Raw genomic sequence first — 17666 nt, 5'->3', positions numbered from 1 at the left:
GTCGTAATTTTGACTCCAAACTCTGTTTTGAACGTTCTTTATATCGTTAGAAAGCTTGTTACGAGCTTTATTACTTGGTCCAAAATTAGAGTCCTAAATGTGAATATTAAGTTATGAGATTGGAGATTAACCCTATTGTGTTTTTACACCTAGGGTTGTGACTAGGATTATCGACGCTTGCTTAAGATCACTTGTGAATTTGAAATTCTCCTCATACTTAGGAATTCAGGTAAGAAAGTGAACACTGCACTTAGAGCATAGCGCAGTGGCACACTTACATATTAAGTGGATGGTTGGATATAAATGTGAGTTAGGGTTATTATTCTAAAGTTTCTATATTTGAGCATGTGTAAATTGAATTGTATGCATATATATATATATCAAGAGTTGTGTGTAAGCCATATCTGGATTAGACCTAATAAATACCACTAGGATAAATTTTTGTGAGAGCGTAATGTATGAATTATGCATATATGATAAGAGTTGTGCGATCAATGTATAACTAGGTTAGACTCGGTGACCAAAACTAAGAGAAACCCTGGTAAGGCTTTATATAGCAAATAGACGTGTGAGTGTAACACGTGGCGTCTACACAATATAGACTTCGGATGTGGTGGCATCATTATTTGCGCGGTGGCGTGTTATATTAGTGTGGCAGCACAGTTATCTATGCAGTGACATATTAAATGTGATATGTATGCTATATGTTATATTTAGGTTAGTTAATGCTTTCTTGTTGGGTCGTAGCTCACGGGTTAGGTAAGGTAAAGCAGTATTAGGCCAGCCATGAGTTTGAGGGTTTTGATGATGAATTGTACATGTTTTGGCCAAGCTAGACCGTGAGGGTTGGGTCCAATAGGAAGATTGTATAGAAATCTCATTTTTCCATGTAGGTCGGCTTTCATATAAACAACTTGTAATATTTTATAAAAGATTTACGGGATCCCAAAATTCTATTAATATTTAAGTTTAAATTAAAAGTTATTACAAGCTGTTTTTAATTATAGTTATTATGTTTTAATTCACTTGGCTTACTTGACCTCGGTTAACGAGATTAGCATAATGTAATCACGATATGTGACATTTTTTTTAATTAGGGAGTTACACATATTCTACCACATCCTTATACTAAAGCATTCCACTGATTGAGACTGAGAAGTCTTTAACTCGACCAGCTAAGACCTCTTCCCGAAACTTAACTAACTTAGGATCTGTAATTTGAGCAATTCTAATCGGATAAATGTTATTTTGGACCTTATGTTCTGTAAAAGTTACAGATTGGACCTTCTATTTTATTAAATGATAATTTAGGCCCTGTATTTTTCATAATAGTACGAAATAGACCCCGAATTCAATTTTCGTCAATTTTTTTCTTAATATAACCAACTTGAAATTAGTTTCTAGCGTGAACGATTGTGAAAAATATAATCATTCTTGTCATAACACTTCAGGTTTGATTATTATTAAGTTTTAATTTGATAAAAATTAAGCTTAAGGTTTATTTTGTAATATTTTTAAAAATACAGGGTCTGAATTGTCATTTAACAAAACAGAGGGTCCAATTGATAACTTTTACAAAATACAGGGTTCAAAATAGTATTTACCATTTCTAATCCTTTCCAATAGATTATACTAAAGTGTCAAATTGCTAAGTTTGCCAAACACAAACTCAATACCAGCCCTAACCATTTTGGATGCTAGCTGAGAAAAGATTATCTTCATGTTGAAAACTTACTTGGGACCTTTCTTACTTAAAGCATCTGCTACTACATTAGCTTTCTCAGGATGATAGAGAATCTCACAATCAATTTTTTTTTAACTAATTCTAATCACCGTCTTCGCCTCATATTCAAAATCCTTTTTAGTAAAAAAATATTTGAGACTCTTGTGGTCAGTGTAGACTTCATGTTTCTCTTCGTGGAAATAATGCTGCCATATAATAAATGTAAACACCACTGCGACAATTCTTAAATCATGAGTTAGGTAGTATTGCTCATACACATTTTCATGTATCAAGAAATATAAGCAATGGCCTTGACAACTTATATCAGAGCACACTCCAAATTTTATCGGGAGGCATCACAATAAACCACAAATATTTTTCTGATCTGATCGTAAAATCAACAATAGAACTATAATTAGTCGCTACTTCAACTCTTGAAAACTAGCTTTGCACTTACTGATCGCACAAACTGCTAATTTGTCTTAGTTAATTTCTATTAAAGGTGTGCAAATTTCAGAAAATTCTTCTACAAAGCAACGGTAATACCCGACTAAACCAAAAAAAGCTTCTAAATTTCATTTAATTGTTACAAAAATAAAAATATAATTAATTTTATTTTTTGTGAAAAAAAAATAATTAATTTAATTTCTTCAAAATAAAAAATAATTATTCAATATTTGCCAAATCTCCAAGATAGAAAATAAACAAAATTAAATAAAATAAAGGAAGAAGAAGAAGAAAAACTAACCGGAAGAAGAAGAACTCTGCAATTACCAGATTTGACCTCACTACCGTTTCTACTTCGTTCCCCCTTTCACTCTGTTCTATTCTCTTCTTAGGAATTTTCCCGCCAAATGAGAGAAGTTTTAGCATATCACCACCATCTCCATCGCCATGGACGTTCTCTCTCCTCGAACCTTCCTCTTCTTCTCCATCTCACTCCCTCTCATCCTCTCCTTCTTTCTCCTCCGTTTCTCGTCTCCCAATTCTCATAACCATACTGTAACCCTTAATTCCACTCACTCCCAGATCAACAACCGCAACAACTACATCGTCCGCTTCCTCGAGTACAACAGGGCCGAGGCTCACCGTGACTATCTGCAACTAGGCCTCCGATCGCCGGGATGGGGTTGGATCGAGCGCCGCAATCCGGCGTCTCGGTATCCAACCGATTTCGGATTGGTTTGGATCGAGGAGTCTGCCAGGGAAGGGGTGATTGGGGAACTTGAGAGGTTGGGGATGGTTAAGGATGTGAATGTGGATGCCAGTTACACAAGGGGTTTGCTCAAGGAAGAGAGTAGAGATGGGCGTTTCATTGATGAAAACAAGCGGCCTGGGAAGATTTTCACGTCGATGTCGTTTTCCGAAGCTGAGAACGAACATGGCGCAGAGATGAGTAATTCTTCTTTTAGCTTGCGAAGGGAGCTGTTATCGGAGGTAAGGATTTTTGTCTCAACTGTACATGATTCTGCATTTCGTTTGGCGGGGTTAGAAAAATTTCTGATTCTTTATTTTCTTTTCTATTATTTTTCATGTTTTCTTTCTTTCTTAATTATTCTATGCCGTGATTTATCTTTAAACGTAGAGATATATACAATCTTTTATGTATAATAAAATTAAGATAAAAGAGGAAACCAATGGGTTTGTTCGGTTGTTTTCTCTGATTTATCAATGGTTGTAGAAGCCTGCAATGTGTGTAAAATTTTATTATCACACGAGTACAGCCCAGCACTCTTGAATTAATAAAACTGAAAATTTTAATACAAGTTCTTGTATAAGCCTTAAGAAAAAGTTGATGTTAATCATTAACTGGACATTAAAAGTGTCAGCAAAAATAATAAATACGATTGCACCTCGCTTTGTTATTACCAATTTTTCCCTGAATGAAAATATTGTCATAAAATGTGATGAATAGGGATTAGGCCAAAGGAATTTATTACCTTAATTTAACTCACTCACTCAAACACTTTTTCCGTCAATTTTTGCAGAGATCTCAAGTTACTTCATTATTTGGAGCTGATGCTCTTTGGGCGAAAGGGTATACCGGTTCAAAAGTCAAAATGGCTGTATTTGACACTGGAATTCGAGATAATCATCCCCATTTTCGGAACATCAAGGTATTCTATGGTAGCAGTGCTGCTCATAGTTTAATCTTCTCATGTAAAAATTTATTTACTTCTTTTTTTATCTTCTTTTTTATGTATAGTTGTTGTATGATAAAGCTTAGTAGTCATCATATTATTAAGGTGATGAAAATCAGTATTTTTGGCATGAGAGGACAGGTCCATCTGTGCTTGTGATGGCTATGCTTATTGTGTGTAGTATCAGTTATATTCCACTTGAACAAATGTTGTTTTTACCCTGTGTTACTGTCAGTTTTGTTGGTTTTAACTTTTGAGCTTTTTCAGGAGCGAACAAACTGGACCAATGAGAATACCCTAAATGACAATCTTGGGCATGGGACATTTGTTGCTGGTGTTGTTGCTGGTAGAGATGCAGAGTGTCTTGGCTTTGCTCCTGATACTGAGATCTATGCTTTCCGCGTGTTTACAGATGCACAGGTAATGCATATTGGGCACTGGAGGCAAATTTACGTACGATATTGTCCAACAATTGCTTTTTGTACTTGAAAGCGAAACAAAGTGCTTCTTTGTTTCACTTTGTAGCTTCTACCCAATAGCTGGTTCCTTGTTGAAATGTTTGATTTACAATGTGCGTTGTTGCAATATAGATTTCTACTTTATATTGTTGATTTATTACTGCAATTTAAATTTCCTTAAGTCTTTTTCTGCATCTTGTATCTGGTAGTCAATCAACAAAAGTAGTTGTTTTGAAGCTCAGAGTAAAAAAGGAAAATAGGAGCCATTGACAACCTTTGAAGAAGTTTGTATCCTGCTTATGACTTTGGTTTGATAACGTTTTTCTTTAATGATACCTGATTTAGTCGATAGAGTTTTAGTAAGATTATGAGAGTTTGTATTCAGCTAATTGCAGGTATCATACACATCGTGGTTCCTTGATGCATTCAATTATGCCATTGCAACGAATATGGATGTGTTAAATTTGAGCATAGGTGGACCTGATTATTTGGATCTCCCATTTGTGGAGAAGGTATTGCTCCATTTTATCTACTGATTATTTTTCTCTGTCTTCATACAAAATTGTATTTAATTTATTTTTCTACCAGGTTTGGGAAATAACAGCAAATAATATAATTATGGTTTCGGCAATTGGAAATGATGGACCACTTTATGGAACTCTGAACAATCCAGCAGACCAGAGCGATGTAATTGGTGTTGGTGGCATTGACTACAGTGATCACATTGCTTCTTTTTCTTCAAGAGGAATGAGCACATGGGAACTTCCTCACGGGTAGTTGTCATCTTCTTGACACAGCTAAATTTTTCTGCAATTTTTTTTTTCATACTTTGTCATCATACTTACCGAAGTGTTAACTATGTGTAGTTATGGCCGGGTGAAGCCAGATGTGGTTGCTTATGGACGAGACATTATGGGATCCAAGATCAGTACAGGCTGTAAAAGCTTGTCTGGTACTAGTGTGGCAAGTCCCGTGGTTGCTGGTATGGTTTGTTTGCTTGTTAGTGTCATACCAGAAAGCAATCGGAAGGATATTTTGAATCCTGCAAGCATGAAACAAGCCCTTGTTGAGGGAGCTGCAAAGCTTGCTGGTCCAAATATGTATGAACAGGGTGCAGGCAGAGTTGATTTGTAAGTTTTCTTTGTTAATTTCTTAATTAGACTCTTCAGTTTGTATGCTAATTTTTCTTTCTAGATTGAAGTGTCAACTTTATTGGCATCCTGGTCTTGTATTGTTAGTATCAGAATTTCTCATGTATCTTGTTTTGGTCTTAATACTCTTACTTCCTCACCAGGTTAGCATCCTATGAAATTCTTAAGAGCTACCAACCCCGTGCAAGCATCTTTCCTAGTGTGCTTGACTATACGGACTGCCCTTATTCGTGGCCATTTTGTCGTCAACCCCTTTATGCAGGTGCCATGCCTGTTATTTTTAATGCTACCATTCTCAATGGAATGGGTGTAACTGGATACATAGAAAGCTCACCAACGTGGCATCCTTCTGACGAAGAAGGTAATCTTCTTAGCATCCATTTCACTTATTCAGAAGTAATCTGGCCTTGGACTGGTTATTTAGCACTTCACATTCAAATTAAGGAAGAAGGCACACAATTTTCTGGAGAAATCGAGGGAAATGTGACATTTAGAGTGTTTAGTCCTCCAGCTCCAGGAGAGAAGGAGCTCCGTAGTAGTACCTGTGTGCTTCAACTGAAGTTAAAAGTAGTTCCAACACCACCAAGATCAAAACGAATTTTGTGGGACCAGTTTCACAATATTAAATATCCTCCTGGCTATATTCCAAGAGACTCTTTGGATGTTCGTAATGATATTCTCGATTGGCATGGAGATCACCTGCATACAAATTTCCACATTATGTTCAACATGTTAAGGGATGCCGGCTATTATGTAGAAACCCTTGGCTCGCCTCTTACGTGCTTTGATGCTCACCAATATGGAACACTTCTTTTGGTAGATCTCGAGGACGAGTACTTCCCAGAGGAGATTGAAAAGCTTAGAGATGATGTTATTAATACAGGCTTGGGATTGGCTGTATTTGGTGAATGGTATAATGTTGACACAATGGTGAAGATGAGATTTTTTGATGATAATACTCGAAGTTGGTGGACTCCTATTACTGGAGGTGCTAATATTCCAGCATTGAATGACCTTTTGGCTCCATTTGGGATTGCTTTTGGTGATAAAATTCTGAATGGTGATTTCTCCATTGACGGTGAACAGAGTAGATATGCATCTGGAACAGACATTGTGAGATTTCCCAGAGGTGGCCATGTGCACAGCTTTTCTTTCATGGATAGCTCGGAGAGTGGGGCCACTCAAAATGTTTTGCGGACTTCTGACATGGCCGTGGTAAGTAGACATTTAGTTTATGCAAACTCAAATAAAGTTGAACATAGACAATGAAGGTGTAGGCAAGTGATATTAGAATTGTTTATTTATTTATTCAAATTTTGAAAGTTCGAAGGATGGATTATTAACTTACCTGCTTGCTACTTAGGAATTTCATCAATTAAATAAATCAATCTTAAAATCTCAATATGAATTAACAATAGAGAAGCACCAGGAATAATAATTCTAACTATTTAATTTTGGTTCTAAACTTGTAAAAGAAAATAAAAAAATCCAACCGTGACATCTTAATTTGATTTAGGCCTAAACTTATAATAGTGTAATTTATAGCTTGTGAACCACAAAATGTAAATATTGGAAAAAAATTTCATGAGTATAGATATGATGAATGCAGGTTGACTTTCCCATCCTCGGTCTTATAGAGGCGAATGAAGGTCGTATTGCAGTCTATGGAGACTCTAACTGTTTGGACAGCAGTCATATGGTGACTAATTGTTATTGGCTCCTGAGAAAAATATTAGATTTCACTAGTGGAAATATCAGAGATCCTGTGCTTTTCTCAAACTCAGCTAAACAAGATTCTGCCTTATATGAGGAGGACAGCCAATTACCATCTCGTAGAACTGATGTGAATTTCTCTGCCTACTCAGCAGTTGTAGGAAAGGAATTAATCTGTGGGATTGATTCCAGATTTGAAATATGGGGGACCAAAGGCTATAATTTGCAGGTAAGGGGAAGGAACAGAAGATTACCAGGTTATCCTGTCATTGACTTGGGGAGAGGTCTAAATTCTTCCATTCGCAGTTCTACTTCAAAGCGTCGAAAAGTTAATGTAAAAAGTAAAAGCGATTCTTTGGGAAACAAGTACTTGGGTTTGTTTTACGGAGAGGAGGTAAAAGAAATCATTACAATTGGTTCCTGAGATAAATTTTTTCTCCATTCTTTCATGGTGAATAATGCTTATACCTTAACCTTTGCAGCTTGATATGCCTGTATTAGCTACTAGTCATTGGATTGTCCCTGCACTGATTGCAGTAATTGGTTAGTCATTGATGACTATGTACTTCTAATTTTGGTGAGAGAAATATATGTAGTAGATCCTCGTTTGATCATCAGTTCTCTTGTCAATGTAGGTCTTCTGTTATTCTTGAGCTTCTGGAGAATTCGGCAGAAGCGACGGCGGCGAAGGAAAGGTTCTGGCTCTGCTCGATATTCTAATCTCTAGTTCTAATCTTGAATCAATCAATTTTCTCTTCCCTCTACTTTTGTAGTTACCCTCAAGTTCCTTTAGTCACCTCTTGTAATTTTGATTATGTAGCACAGAACATAGGAGCTTCAATAACAACTCAATAGTAAAATCTGTCAAAAGCATCACCACAGGAAATTTTGTTTGAGTTTATATGTTATACGTATTATTGTCAACCATTTAAAAAAAAATGTCAAGAGAATTTTTTAGCACTTGCCATACAAACAATGAACAAATAAATTTCTTTTCCTTTCTTAAAGTAATACTAAGTATGGCTTTCATGTGTGGTCTTGTGGAGTATTTGCATAAAAGTTTTTTAGGCATTATATAATGTTCTTTATATTTTAAAGACAGCATATCATGTCTTCCACTGTAAAGGGCATGCGTAAATCCTTAAAACACACAGAATTAGGAGAAGCCTATTATAAATTAGACGCTATTTTATTTATATATCTTTATATATTAAAAGTGTCTATCTAACGGCATTTCTTGGTTTAACAGAATATACTTAAAATAAAAAAAAGAATATTCTGTTAAATTTAACGATTAGGTTTGATCTCCCGTTAACAAATAAACCCAATAATTAAACCCAAAAAATTAAACAATCTTTTAAATATTAATAATCTCTTTTTAAATTAAAAAAATCATCTTAACCATATATCTCTCTAACAAACCTATCTTGGGAGAATATTAATAATTTTTTTTATTTATTTTTTAAAAAAATCTTTATTTTTTTTATTCCTATGCATAATGTGATGTTATTCTTTTTAATTGCTTTATTAATTTCTTTTCTATTCTAATGTGAAGAAATTTTTGGCAATAGAGAGTCATCAAATGTAGTCCAAGTGTTTGCACTCCATAATCTATATATCTATCTATAATATAGGTCAATACTCTTTTTTTTAACCTATTGATTATACACGTATAATTATTAATTTTAATTGATGATAAAATTTAATTTTTCTATTTTTCTATTATATAAGGATAACTATTTATTTATTGTTATTATTTTTTTCACTATGATGTTTGTAGATATTTTTTTTGACTAAATAATTATTAAATATTATATAGATTAATTAAAAATATCTAAATCATATACTATTTAAATTTAAATTTGATTAGATTTAATTATGTATCTACTTTCTCATTATTTGTAATTGTTCTAAATCTGATCGTGCAAACTCATATATTAAACACAATACTCCACCTTGAAACCGTTCTCTGTTTTTTTTTTCTTTCTTATTGGTTGGTGTTAATTCGCCCCGATGATTCAAGTGTCATGGTTTAGCAGAAATACCACTTCTATCTTTGTGTGATTGCAGATATACCACTTCTGTCATTGACCCACTTTTTAGCTTTATAAATGCAGATGTTCATATAATATTAACACTTTACAGAATATTTATAGATATAAACTTACATTACAATGCTATGTTAAAAAAAGAACTAAATAGAATAATCTACTACTCCAATAATAAATTTATTTACAATTTTATAATTACACTAATATTATTTTTAATACATTATTAAATAATATTTCAAATATAAATATTTAATTTTTTCAAACAAAAAATTTGAAATCTTTAAAGATAAAATATATTCAAAATCTTAAAAAGACTAAAATCTTAAATAAAACTATCAATACGTGGCTCGGCACGTACATTCACCTAGTTATATAAAATAAATGTAAATTGAGTAGTATTTTAACCACTCTTCTCTAAGGGCACCAATTATGTGTCCAACACTATTATATGATGCAATTTAATGTCAGTTCACATTTTAGTGATGTTGAATATCATTAGTGTTTGATGGCAATGTTTTAATTTGAGTTTCACCACTGCCATTGTCTTTCATTGTTAGCAAAAGTCTTGCAGCTCATGTTAATATTGATAAGTCAGCTCATATTAATATTGATAAGCTAGTGGAATATTGGCCCTAAAAATACTTAAGTTTTAAATACCTGATATTTAATTTTTATTGTAATCATTAGTTTTTTTCTTTTTTTCGTTCCAAAAAGGTTAGGGTTTAAGTTTATATAATGGTTATACTTTTTTGTTTTAAGAAATATAATAGTTAATTTATACTTAAATACACATGTTAAGCATCAAAATGAAGAATAATTACATAAAATGCTATTTTTTTTTAAAAAAAAATTACATTTTTACGTTAAAATAATTTTTTATATATATATTTTTACGGTTTTTCATAAAAACAACAAGAAAACTACATAAAAATAACATGAAAATAACATTTAAATAACATCAAAACAACAACAAAAAATAACATACAAATAACAAAAAACCAACAACAAATTAACAAGAGTACAATATAAAAAGACGGTATTTTCTGTAAATAAAATAAAAAAAAATCGTAAAAATGTTTAAAATTCCATAAAACTGTATTTTTGTAATTTTTTTTATTATTTTTGTGTATTTGTGAAATTATCCCTAAAAACTAACATGCAACAAAATTAAGGGGAATTTTATTTACACCCCAAAAATTTCTAAAGACACCCCATTTTAATAATTTTTATTTTATTTAAAATTAATATCTTTAATTATACTAAATTTTTTTAACTTTTTTCTTTCAATTTATATTCTTAAAAAATATACCTATCAAACAAAAATATACCTATCAAAAAAAATTAAATTATATTTTAAATATTATGGCAAAAAAATTAAAATAAAAAATTATATGAAATTTTCGTAGAAAAAATTTTTAAAAAAATATACATGAGTTAGAAAAAATTATGAAAATGAAATTAAAATACGTATTGAAATTAACATAAAATAATGTGAAGAAAAAATTTTAAAAAAATATTAAGAATACTATTTAAAAATTATTTAAGTTTATATTTTTTTTAAAAAAATGGGGTGTATAAGTTTATGGGGTGCAAATAGAACTCCTCCAAAATTAAATATTGATTATTTAATCATCAAAATTAAAACTTAGGTATTTAAATACAACAAATGTATATAAACTTATGTATATATAAATTATTCCTGAATTAATTTTCTCACTCTGTTTAAGTGATTAGACTCACCCATTATCTATAGACAATATTTAGTTCTTAAAACATACTTGTTTCAATCAAGAGCTAAATTCTATGAAAATATTCTCCAAAACCAGAATAAAAGACTTACCATTTCTCTTGCTTAAAAAAAACCTTAAACATTTCCCTTTTAGTTCTTACTATAGTGAGGCGGTTCTCCTTTGTGACATTGAAGACAAGTTTAGTGCTTAGCTCTTTTGACTTATTAGAAAGATGTATTGACTTCATTTTTCTCCTTGTTGAATAAAATTTAGGTCTAATCTTAAAATTAAAAAAAATAAATAAATAAAATAAGTACAGCCAGTTATAGAAGCCCCTTGCATATAATTTCAGATAATAAAAGAGGACAGATAGATTGTACAATTAAAAACAACACAACCCACATAATTGACTGAGTTGGCACTCATGGTTTTTGAAAACTAGGACTGTTTTTATGGTTTGCATCTTACAGATATTATGTGATATTAATTCCATTAGAATTACATTAACAAGTACGAATCATCTAATTATTACTTTCTGACCAACCTCACAGTGATAGTTGCGGTTTCAACTGTAAATTAACCAGTTCAATATAACAAGTGAAAAAGAAAACAAAACTTCTAGTCAATTTGGGAGCACTTCTAGTCTTTTTATTTTTTCCTACCTCCAAAACTTCTGCTAAATCTAGCTGACCATGCTATTTCCAAGGAAAATATAGTAAATGAAATGAAAAAAGTGTGGGGGATCATTCTAATTAGTTGGGCTTGAAGAGTTCTCTATCCAAGTTCAAGTTATCAAAATAATATATACACCAAAGTGGTCCCCTGCAGTGTGTATCCATACAAATTCCAATTGGAAATCATGAGTTGGCTTTGCTTATTATAACTTCTTCTTTTTGAAACTTTTCTCAATGAGAGTATAAAGATAGGCCTGCAGAAATAAGAAAGTAGGCATGTGCATAAGTTTTAAGAAGAGCATCAAAAAACAAGAATGAGCTGGTTTGCACTCTATTTTCTTCAACCAATGGCCAATGGATTGTGGTGACCATATCTTTTTGTCATTCCTTAAATTTATTATTATTCTAATTTTTGAACATTTGACCGTTTAATTGTTTGACCATTTATAATTATTATTATTAGATAAACCTATTTCTTTTGGCTTCTGCTAATTGAGGGGCAGACAGCACCAATTGACTTTGAGAACCAACACGTTTGTCATCGAAAGATGCACTATACCACTTGCAAGTTCCCTTAATGGAATAGATTTAAAGATAAGATTTTCTATCATTAGCCACATAAAAAAAAATTAAAATTATTGTTTTTCTTGAATACAATTGAAAAAGAAAATGTAAGAAACGTAAACAAATTACCTTACAGTTAAAAGGGGTAATATATACGGGTAGTATAAGTTGGTATAAACAAAAATAAGATCAAGCAACAAATGAAAGAATGAACAAGCTTTTCCTGTCAATCTGCCGTATAAGCACTAATAAGTACACTGGAAAAACAAACAATTTCAGAGATAGGGAGGAAAAAATTGTGTTAAAACTCCTATAAAACATGATATTCTTGGAATTTGAACCGAACTTGAAAGGATTTTTACAGAAAATAATTACTCTGTTAAAGAGGCATTCCGCTAAAACCTTGACCATTTCTCTTCATCTTTCCCATCTCCATTTCTCGAGTAGTTTGGGCTTCACCGCTCGAACCAGATGGGTAGAGACCATATTCGCTGGTCGGAGCACTGTACTCACTGCTGGCACCATATTCTTGGCTTCCTAGCGCCATCTTCCTAAACTTTTTCATGTCCTCATTGTATTGACTAGTATCATAATCGGAGCTTCCATGAGAACTGTAAATGTTGCTTTGACCAGGCCTGATTCCTTCGTTGAGGTCAGCTAGAGACACATCTCCCTCCAAAGCACGAACAATCTGTTTAAATAATGTAATATAGCAGAGTAAGTTGGTTGGCTTCCCAATAGTAACAATGCATAATTGAAGCACAAAATTCTAAGTATATAGTCTTAATGCTTTATTTAAACCGAAAGTATCCCATCCTAACTTATCTCTTTGCAGAAAACATCATCAAGCAACAAGAAATTGACTATCTAGGAACTTAGCCTAGTGCAACAATGAACGGAAATTTTATCAGAATTTGATTGCTAAGGAAAAATCACCTGACTCATTTTTGGTCGGCGCCTAGCAGAATGACGTACACAAGCTGCAGCACAAGCAACCATACGAACCATCTCATTTTCATCATAATTCTTTTGCAGCCTGTGGTCAACCAGCTCATCAAAATTTCTGTCTTCCAAAGCTCGATTGAGCAACGGCCTTGCCTGCAATACCAACACAGAGTTTACTTATCAAATAACACATCAAGGATTGTGTCAGCAAGGACCAACAGAGTAAGAACATATACAGATTCTAAAAATCATGCTACTCACCCAATCGACCAAACTATCCTCCACATAAGAGTGAGTCATATCAACAGGTCGGCGTCCAGTAATTAACTCCAAAAGCATGATTCCAAAGGAGAAAACATCTGACTTTTCTGTGAGCTTCCCACTTGAAGCATATTCTGGAGCCAGATATCTGCAAGTAATTAAATATGAAATAAAAGTTAAATCATACCATAACCCATAAAGCTTGTCAATGATGAAACTCATCAGGCAAAGGACAATGTATCCTGAAGTCAGAGAGAACCATGCAGAACATAAAAACTTAACAGCGTAGAATACAGTGCAATGCCTTATGCAAATTAACATTCATGTTGGAAAATTTAAAAAAAAAAACAAACAAAATCTGAATTCCAGCTTACCCAAAAGTTCCCATCACACGGGTCGAGACATGAGTATTGAGATCAGAAGTAAACTTTGCTAGTCCAAAATCTGCAACCTGCAAAAACAAAATAAAAGATAAGGCATGTTGCAAACTTAATGATTAAAGTCATTACACCCAAATAAAATTAATTGAAAGCTAATTCTTCATCTCAAAGAAGTGTGTTAAAAATCAAGGAAGTGTACAGTTAATATCATGATGAATTACCTTGGCCTCAAATTTGTAATCCAAAAGTATATTAGCTGATTTGATATCACGATGAATGATTTTTGGATGGCCTGCATTCAACATTTTACAAAGTTAAAATTGATCATTGTCTTTACATCAGCAATGCAAAAGGCCAGTACCCATGAAGACTGAAAGAGAGAGAACTTACAGTCCTCATGAAGATAAGCAAGTCCTTTGGCAGATCCTAAAGCAATTTTAAGTCTGGTGGACCATTCCATGGTGGGACGTCCTTTTTCTGCAATTTATAATCCACCAAACCTTACAGTATCAGCAAATGTAGAATAAAATGGTGAATCATCTTAGTGCAAAATCTAAATAGCAATTCAACCTACAAATGTTTTTATAATTTCAGATACATTTTATTAGAAACTAATTGAAAGCAGAAAAAAATGTACCATGTAAGTGGAATTCCATAGTGTTGTTTGGAACAAATTCGTAAACAAGCATTCTCTGGGCCCCAAACATGCAGTAACCAACGAGTGAAACAAGGTGCTTGTGATGAACTCGGCTAATAATATCAACTTCCGCTTGAAATTCACGCTCCCCTTGACCGCTTCCAGCTTTGAGCTGCTTCACAGCTACTTCCTTCCCGTTTGGAAGGACTCCCTTGTGGACATATCCAAAACCACCTTGCCCAAGGAGATTGGCATCTGAGAAGCCATCTGTTGCCAATGCTAACTCCTCATATGTAAATGTGCTCTTTGAAAAGCCTAAAGAATAGCCTGGTGGAGGTGGCGGTGGATGAGGATTGTCAGATCCTGAATAATTAGAGGCAGAGCCTCCACTGCTGTTTGAAAAAAGTGGAGGCGGAGGCTGTGGTTTTGGACTATATCCTGGAGGCTGAGAAAGCCGCGATGCAGCTGCCGGTGGAGGAGATGGTTTTTGCATATAGACATGATCGGAAGGCGGAGGATTTTGCTGCCAATGTTGCGGGGGTCCTCCATAATTGTTAACTGAGAATATAGCAAAAAGCAGAGAGAATGACTTATTAGAACATGGAATTGAAGTTGCACCTTTAAGACTCAAAAAGTTAATAAAAGTAAAACACATTCTTTTTCTTCTTCCTAGAAACAGAGCTTGAAAACTGTATCCACACTAGTAATGTTTCGTAAACCCATGAAATCAGACACCCACAATCGATGGTCCCATGATTCCCGGGAACATTTTCTTAAAAAAAGGAGAAAAATAATGATTTTCCATGAGTAAAACTTTAAGCAAAATTGATGACTCTTAAAAATAAACAGCAGAAAAATATAATAATATCCCTGAATCAGCATTAGTCTTGAACAACTTTAACGGCTAATTTAAATTCAGGCAATATAAGCACCATTTCAGAAACGGGTTAAGAACTTCAAAATCATAAGAATGCTTGCCAATGACCAGATCTAAAAATGTTTCCCAACCAAAAAAAATTCAAATTCTTCATCAAATTTTTCTGAGATTCGAAAAATTCAAAAGTCAGATTGCATGACCCAATATTTTAAAAAAATTATAGAAAATTTGATGATGATAAAACTTAAATAATATATATTTATTTTTTTTTAAAAAAAAAATCACTTGTGTAAATATAAGAAGAAAAAACATTACCTTTAGGCCCAGAAGGTGGTGGAGGAACATAGTAACCTTCTTGGTCGCGTCTCCTTCTCTTCTTCTTAGTGCAACAAACGCATAGAATGCTCAGCACAACTAAGATCGCCACTGCACCTACGGCTATCCCAACCACAACCCCAGTCGACAACGACGGCGAACTTGAGGGTCCCGGTGCTGAAGAAGACCTAGACGGAGGAGGCGGGCTCCGGCTAGGATTAGAAGGCGTCGAAGGAGTGTTGGTACGAGACGGAGGCGGAGGAGTAATCGACGGCGTAGATGGGGTCGATGGAGTTGTGGATGGTGTCGATGGTGGTGGCGGAGAAGCCGATGAATCCGGAGGCGGCGTTGTAGTAGACGGAGGCGAGGGAACCGGTGTAGTAGGTGCCGGTGGAGAGGGAGTAGGCGGGGTAGCTGCCGGCGGAGTGGGAGTTGTAGAAGGTGGCGGAGATGTAGCAGCCGGAGGTGACGGAGTAGCTGGTGGAGGTGAGGCGGGAGTCGTTGGAGTAGCCGGCGGCGGTGCGCTTGGTGTCGAAGGCGGTGGCGAAGTCGAGTTAGTAGCCGGCGGCGAAGACGGCGCCGGTGAACCTCCCGGAGTTGACATCGGGATTACCAGCAAAAATTCTGTTACAAAATGGTGCTCAGTCAGTAGTCGAAAACCCGATGCTTCTTTCTCTCTCTATATTTCGATTCTTTAGAGAGAGAAAGCGTATCAGTTCGTAAGAGAGAGAGAGAATTGAGCAGTGAGTAGGAAAAAGAACGAGTTTTTGAAAACTCAGTTTCTTTTTTCCAGAAAAAGAGAGATATTAAGGGAATGAAGAGGAATTATCGTGTGCTGCGCGAGACATACTAAGCAGCTGTAGCCTACTTCGTACAATAAGCCAAAGGGGTAAACCGGTAAAATGGTGGAGCCCACACGATTGGCCCGCGCATTTCTCCGTCTGTTACTCGCTTTGGATTTTTTCTACCGTGGGGTCGGCTTTATCTAATATATTTTTATTTTTTTTAAGGTGAGGACGCCTTTGTCATGTGCTAATTTCGATTTTTTGAATTTTTATTTTATTTTTCTTTTAATTCAATTCTGAGTTGGTAATGTTAATAGTGGTAGTGTTGCATTGCTTTGCATACGCTTTACGATATTCCAAAAAAATAATTATCAATTTAAATATTGTATTGTGTGGGGTCTTTAATGATATTTTATCACGTATGAGTTCACACTAAAATTATTGGTTATCATAGTCTTTTATCTTTTTTTCTTTTTCTCATACATATTATATACATAATCCAATTAATAATAATAATATGCTTTTCTGTATATTATTCATTCTTTAATGGTTGGAGAATATTTGAGACTTGATAATCCCAAGTACCCTCTAATCCTTTTTTGCCATTTTTTAATATAACTACGAAATTGTTCACATTAGATATTAGGTTAAGAACTTACCAATTCATATATATCTATAGGGTGGCTAATTTGGCAACTTATAAATTTGAAGATTTTACTTTTTCTTTAATTCGGTTACTTTTATGTGGTATAGGATGGGTTGTTTCCTTTCGTAGTTACGTTAGATTATATTAACTATTTTTTTTTTTTCTGTTCAGCAAAAAAAACTAATATTTTTTTTTCTTTCCATACAAAAAATATATAGATATATTTTTTTTCTCTTTGTATAAGGATTGTATTAGCTGATATTGAATATTTTATTTATTTAAGAAAGCTAATATTGTATTGATTATTATAATCTATACCTACCAATACCTGTATCTTAGAAGTAATTATTGTCCATATTGACGCTTGTAAGCGCACATAAATCATGCATTACCAAATAATACTAAGGTGGGTGGACCTCTCTAGATGTACATATATCATACATATATATTGCCAGGCTGATTACATGATAATAAAAGGAATATATATATACATATAGAACTGTTATTATAGTGAGAGTGAGGTGTCAATAATATAATGGGATTTTGAATTGGAGTCTTTTTGTTTAAGAAAATGATGAGTTGGGTTGGTGTGGTGATGGGTGTTTGAGAGAATAA

General features: G+C 33.8%; 2 protein-coding genes across 2 annotated transcripts; one reads left to right on the top strand and one right to left on the bottom strand.

Annotated features, from left to right (window-relative positions):
* The first annotated feature begins 2071 nt into the window (after nucleotides 1-2071).
* On the top strand, nucleotides 2072-8215 carry LOC115705849 (subtilisin-like protease SBT6.1). Its single transcript, XM_030633295.2, has 10 exons — nucleotides 2072-3160; nucleotides 3712-3840; nucleotides 4132-4284; nucleotides 4718-4834; nucleotides 4911-5095; nucleotides 5189-5452; nucleotides 5617-6688; nucleotides 7083-7580; nucleotides 7669-7729; nucleotides 7822-8215. The coding sequence occupies exons 1-10, from the start codon at nucleotides 2618-2620 to the stop codon at nucleotides 7911-7913; spliced, it is 3114 nt and encodes a 1037-aa protein (XP_030489155.2). The 5' UTR covers nucleotides 2072-2617; the 3' UTR covers nucleotides 7914-8215.
* Nucleotides 8216-12406: 4191 nt separating this feature from the next.
* On the bottom strand, nucleotides 12407-16456 carry LOC115705504 (proline-rich receptor-like protein kinase PERK1). Its single transcript, XM_030632847.2, has 8 exons — nucleotides 15621-16456; nucleotides 14429-14986; nucleotides 14182-14268; nucleotides 14013-14083; nucleotides 13786-13862; nucleotides 13412-13559; nucleotides 13142-13303; nucleotides 12407-12896 (listed from the first exon to the last, which is right to left on the bottom strand). Exons 1-8 carry the CDS (start codon nucleotides 16222-16224, stop codon nucleotides 12585-12587), a joined length of 2019 nt encoding a protein of 672 aa, XP_030488707.2. The 5' UTR covers nucleotides 16225-16456; the 3' UTR covers nucleotides 12407-12584.
* Between the last annotated feature and the right edge of the window lie 1210 nt (nucleotides 16457-17666).

The sequence above is a fragment of the Cannabis sativa genome, chromosome 1 (genome assembly GCF_029168945.1).
Source record: "Cannabis sativa cultivar Pink pepper isolate KNU-18-1 chromosome 1, ASM2916894v1, whole genome shotgun sequence".
NCBI classification, from domain to species: domain Eukaryota; kingdom Viridiplantae; phylum Streptophyta; class Magnoliopsida; order Rosales; family Cannabaceae; genus Cannabis; species Cannabis sativa.
Note: the sequence above shows the minus strand (reverse complement) of the source record. Positions and strands in the feature narration are given on the sequence as shown.

Coding starts and splice junctions, on each gene's coding strand:
- LOC115705849 (XM_030633295.2), top strand. CDS start 2,618: ATGGACGTTCTCTCTCCTCGAACCTTCCTCTTCTTCTCCATCTCACTC. Junction 4,835..4,910: donor ATCTCCCATTTGTGGAGAAG/GTATTGCTCCAT, acceptor TTTTTCTACCAG/GTTTGGGAAATAACAGCAAA. Junction 5,096..5,188: donor ACATGGGAACTTCCTCACGG/GTAGTTGTCATC, acceptor AACTATGTGTAG/TTATGGCCGGGTGAAGCCAG.
- LOC115705504 (XM_030632847.2), bottom strand. CDS start 16,224: ATGTCAACTCCGGGAGGTTCACCGGCGCCGTCTTCGCCGCCGGCTACT. Junction 14,084..14,181: donor TGCTTATCTTCATGAGGACT/GTAAGTTCTCTC, acceptor TGTTGAATGCAG/GCCATCCAAAAATCATTCAT. Junction 13,863..14,012: donor ATTACAAATTTGAGGCCAAG/GTAATTCATCAT, acceptor TTGTTTTTGCAG/GTTGCAGATTTTGGACTAGC.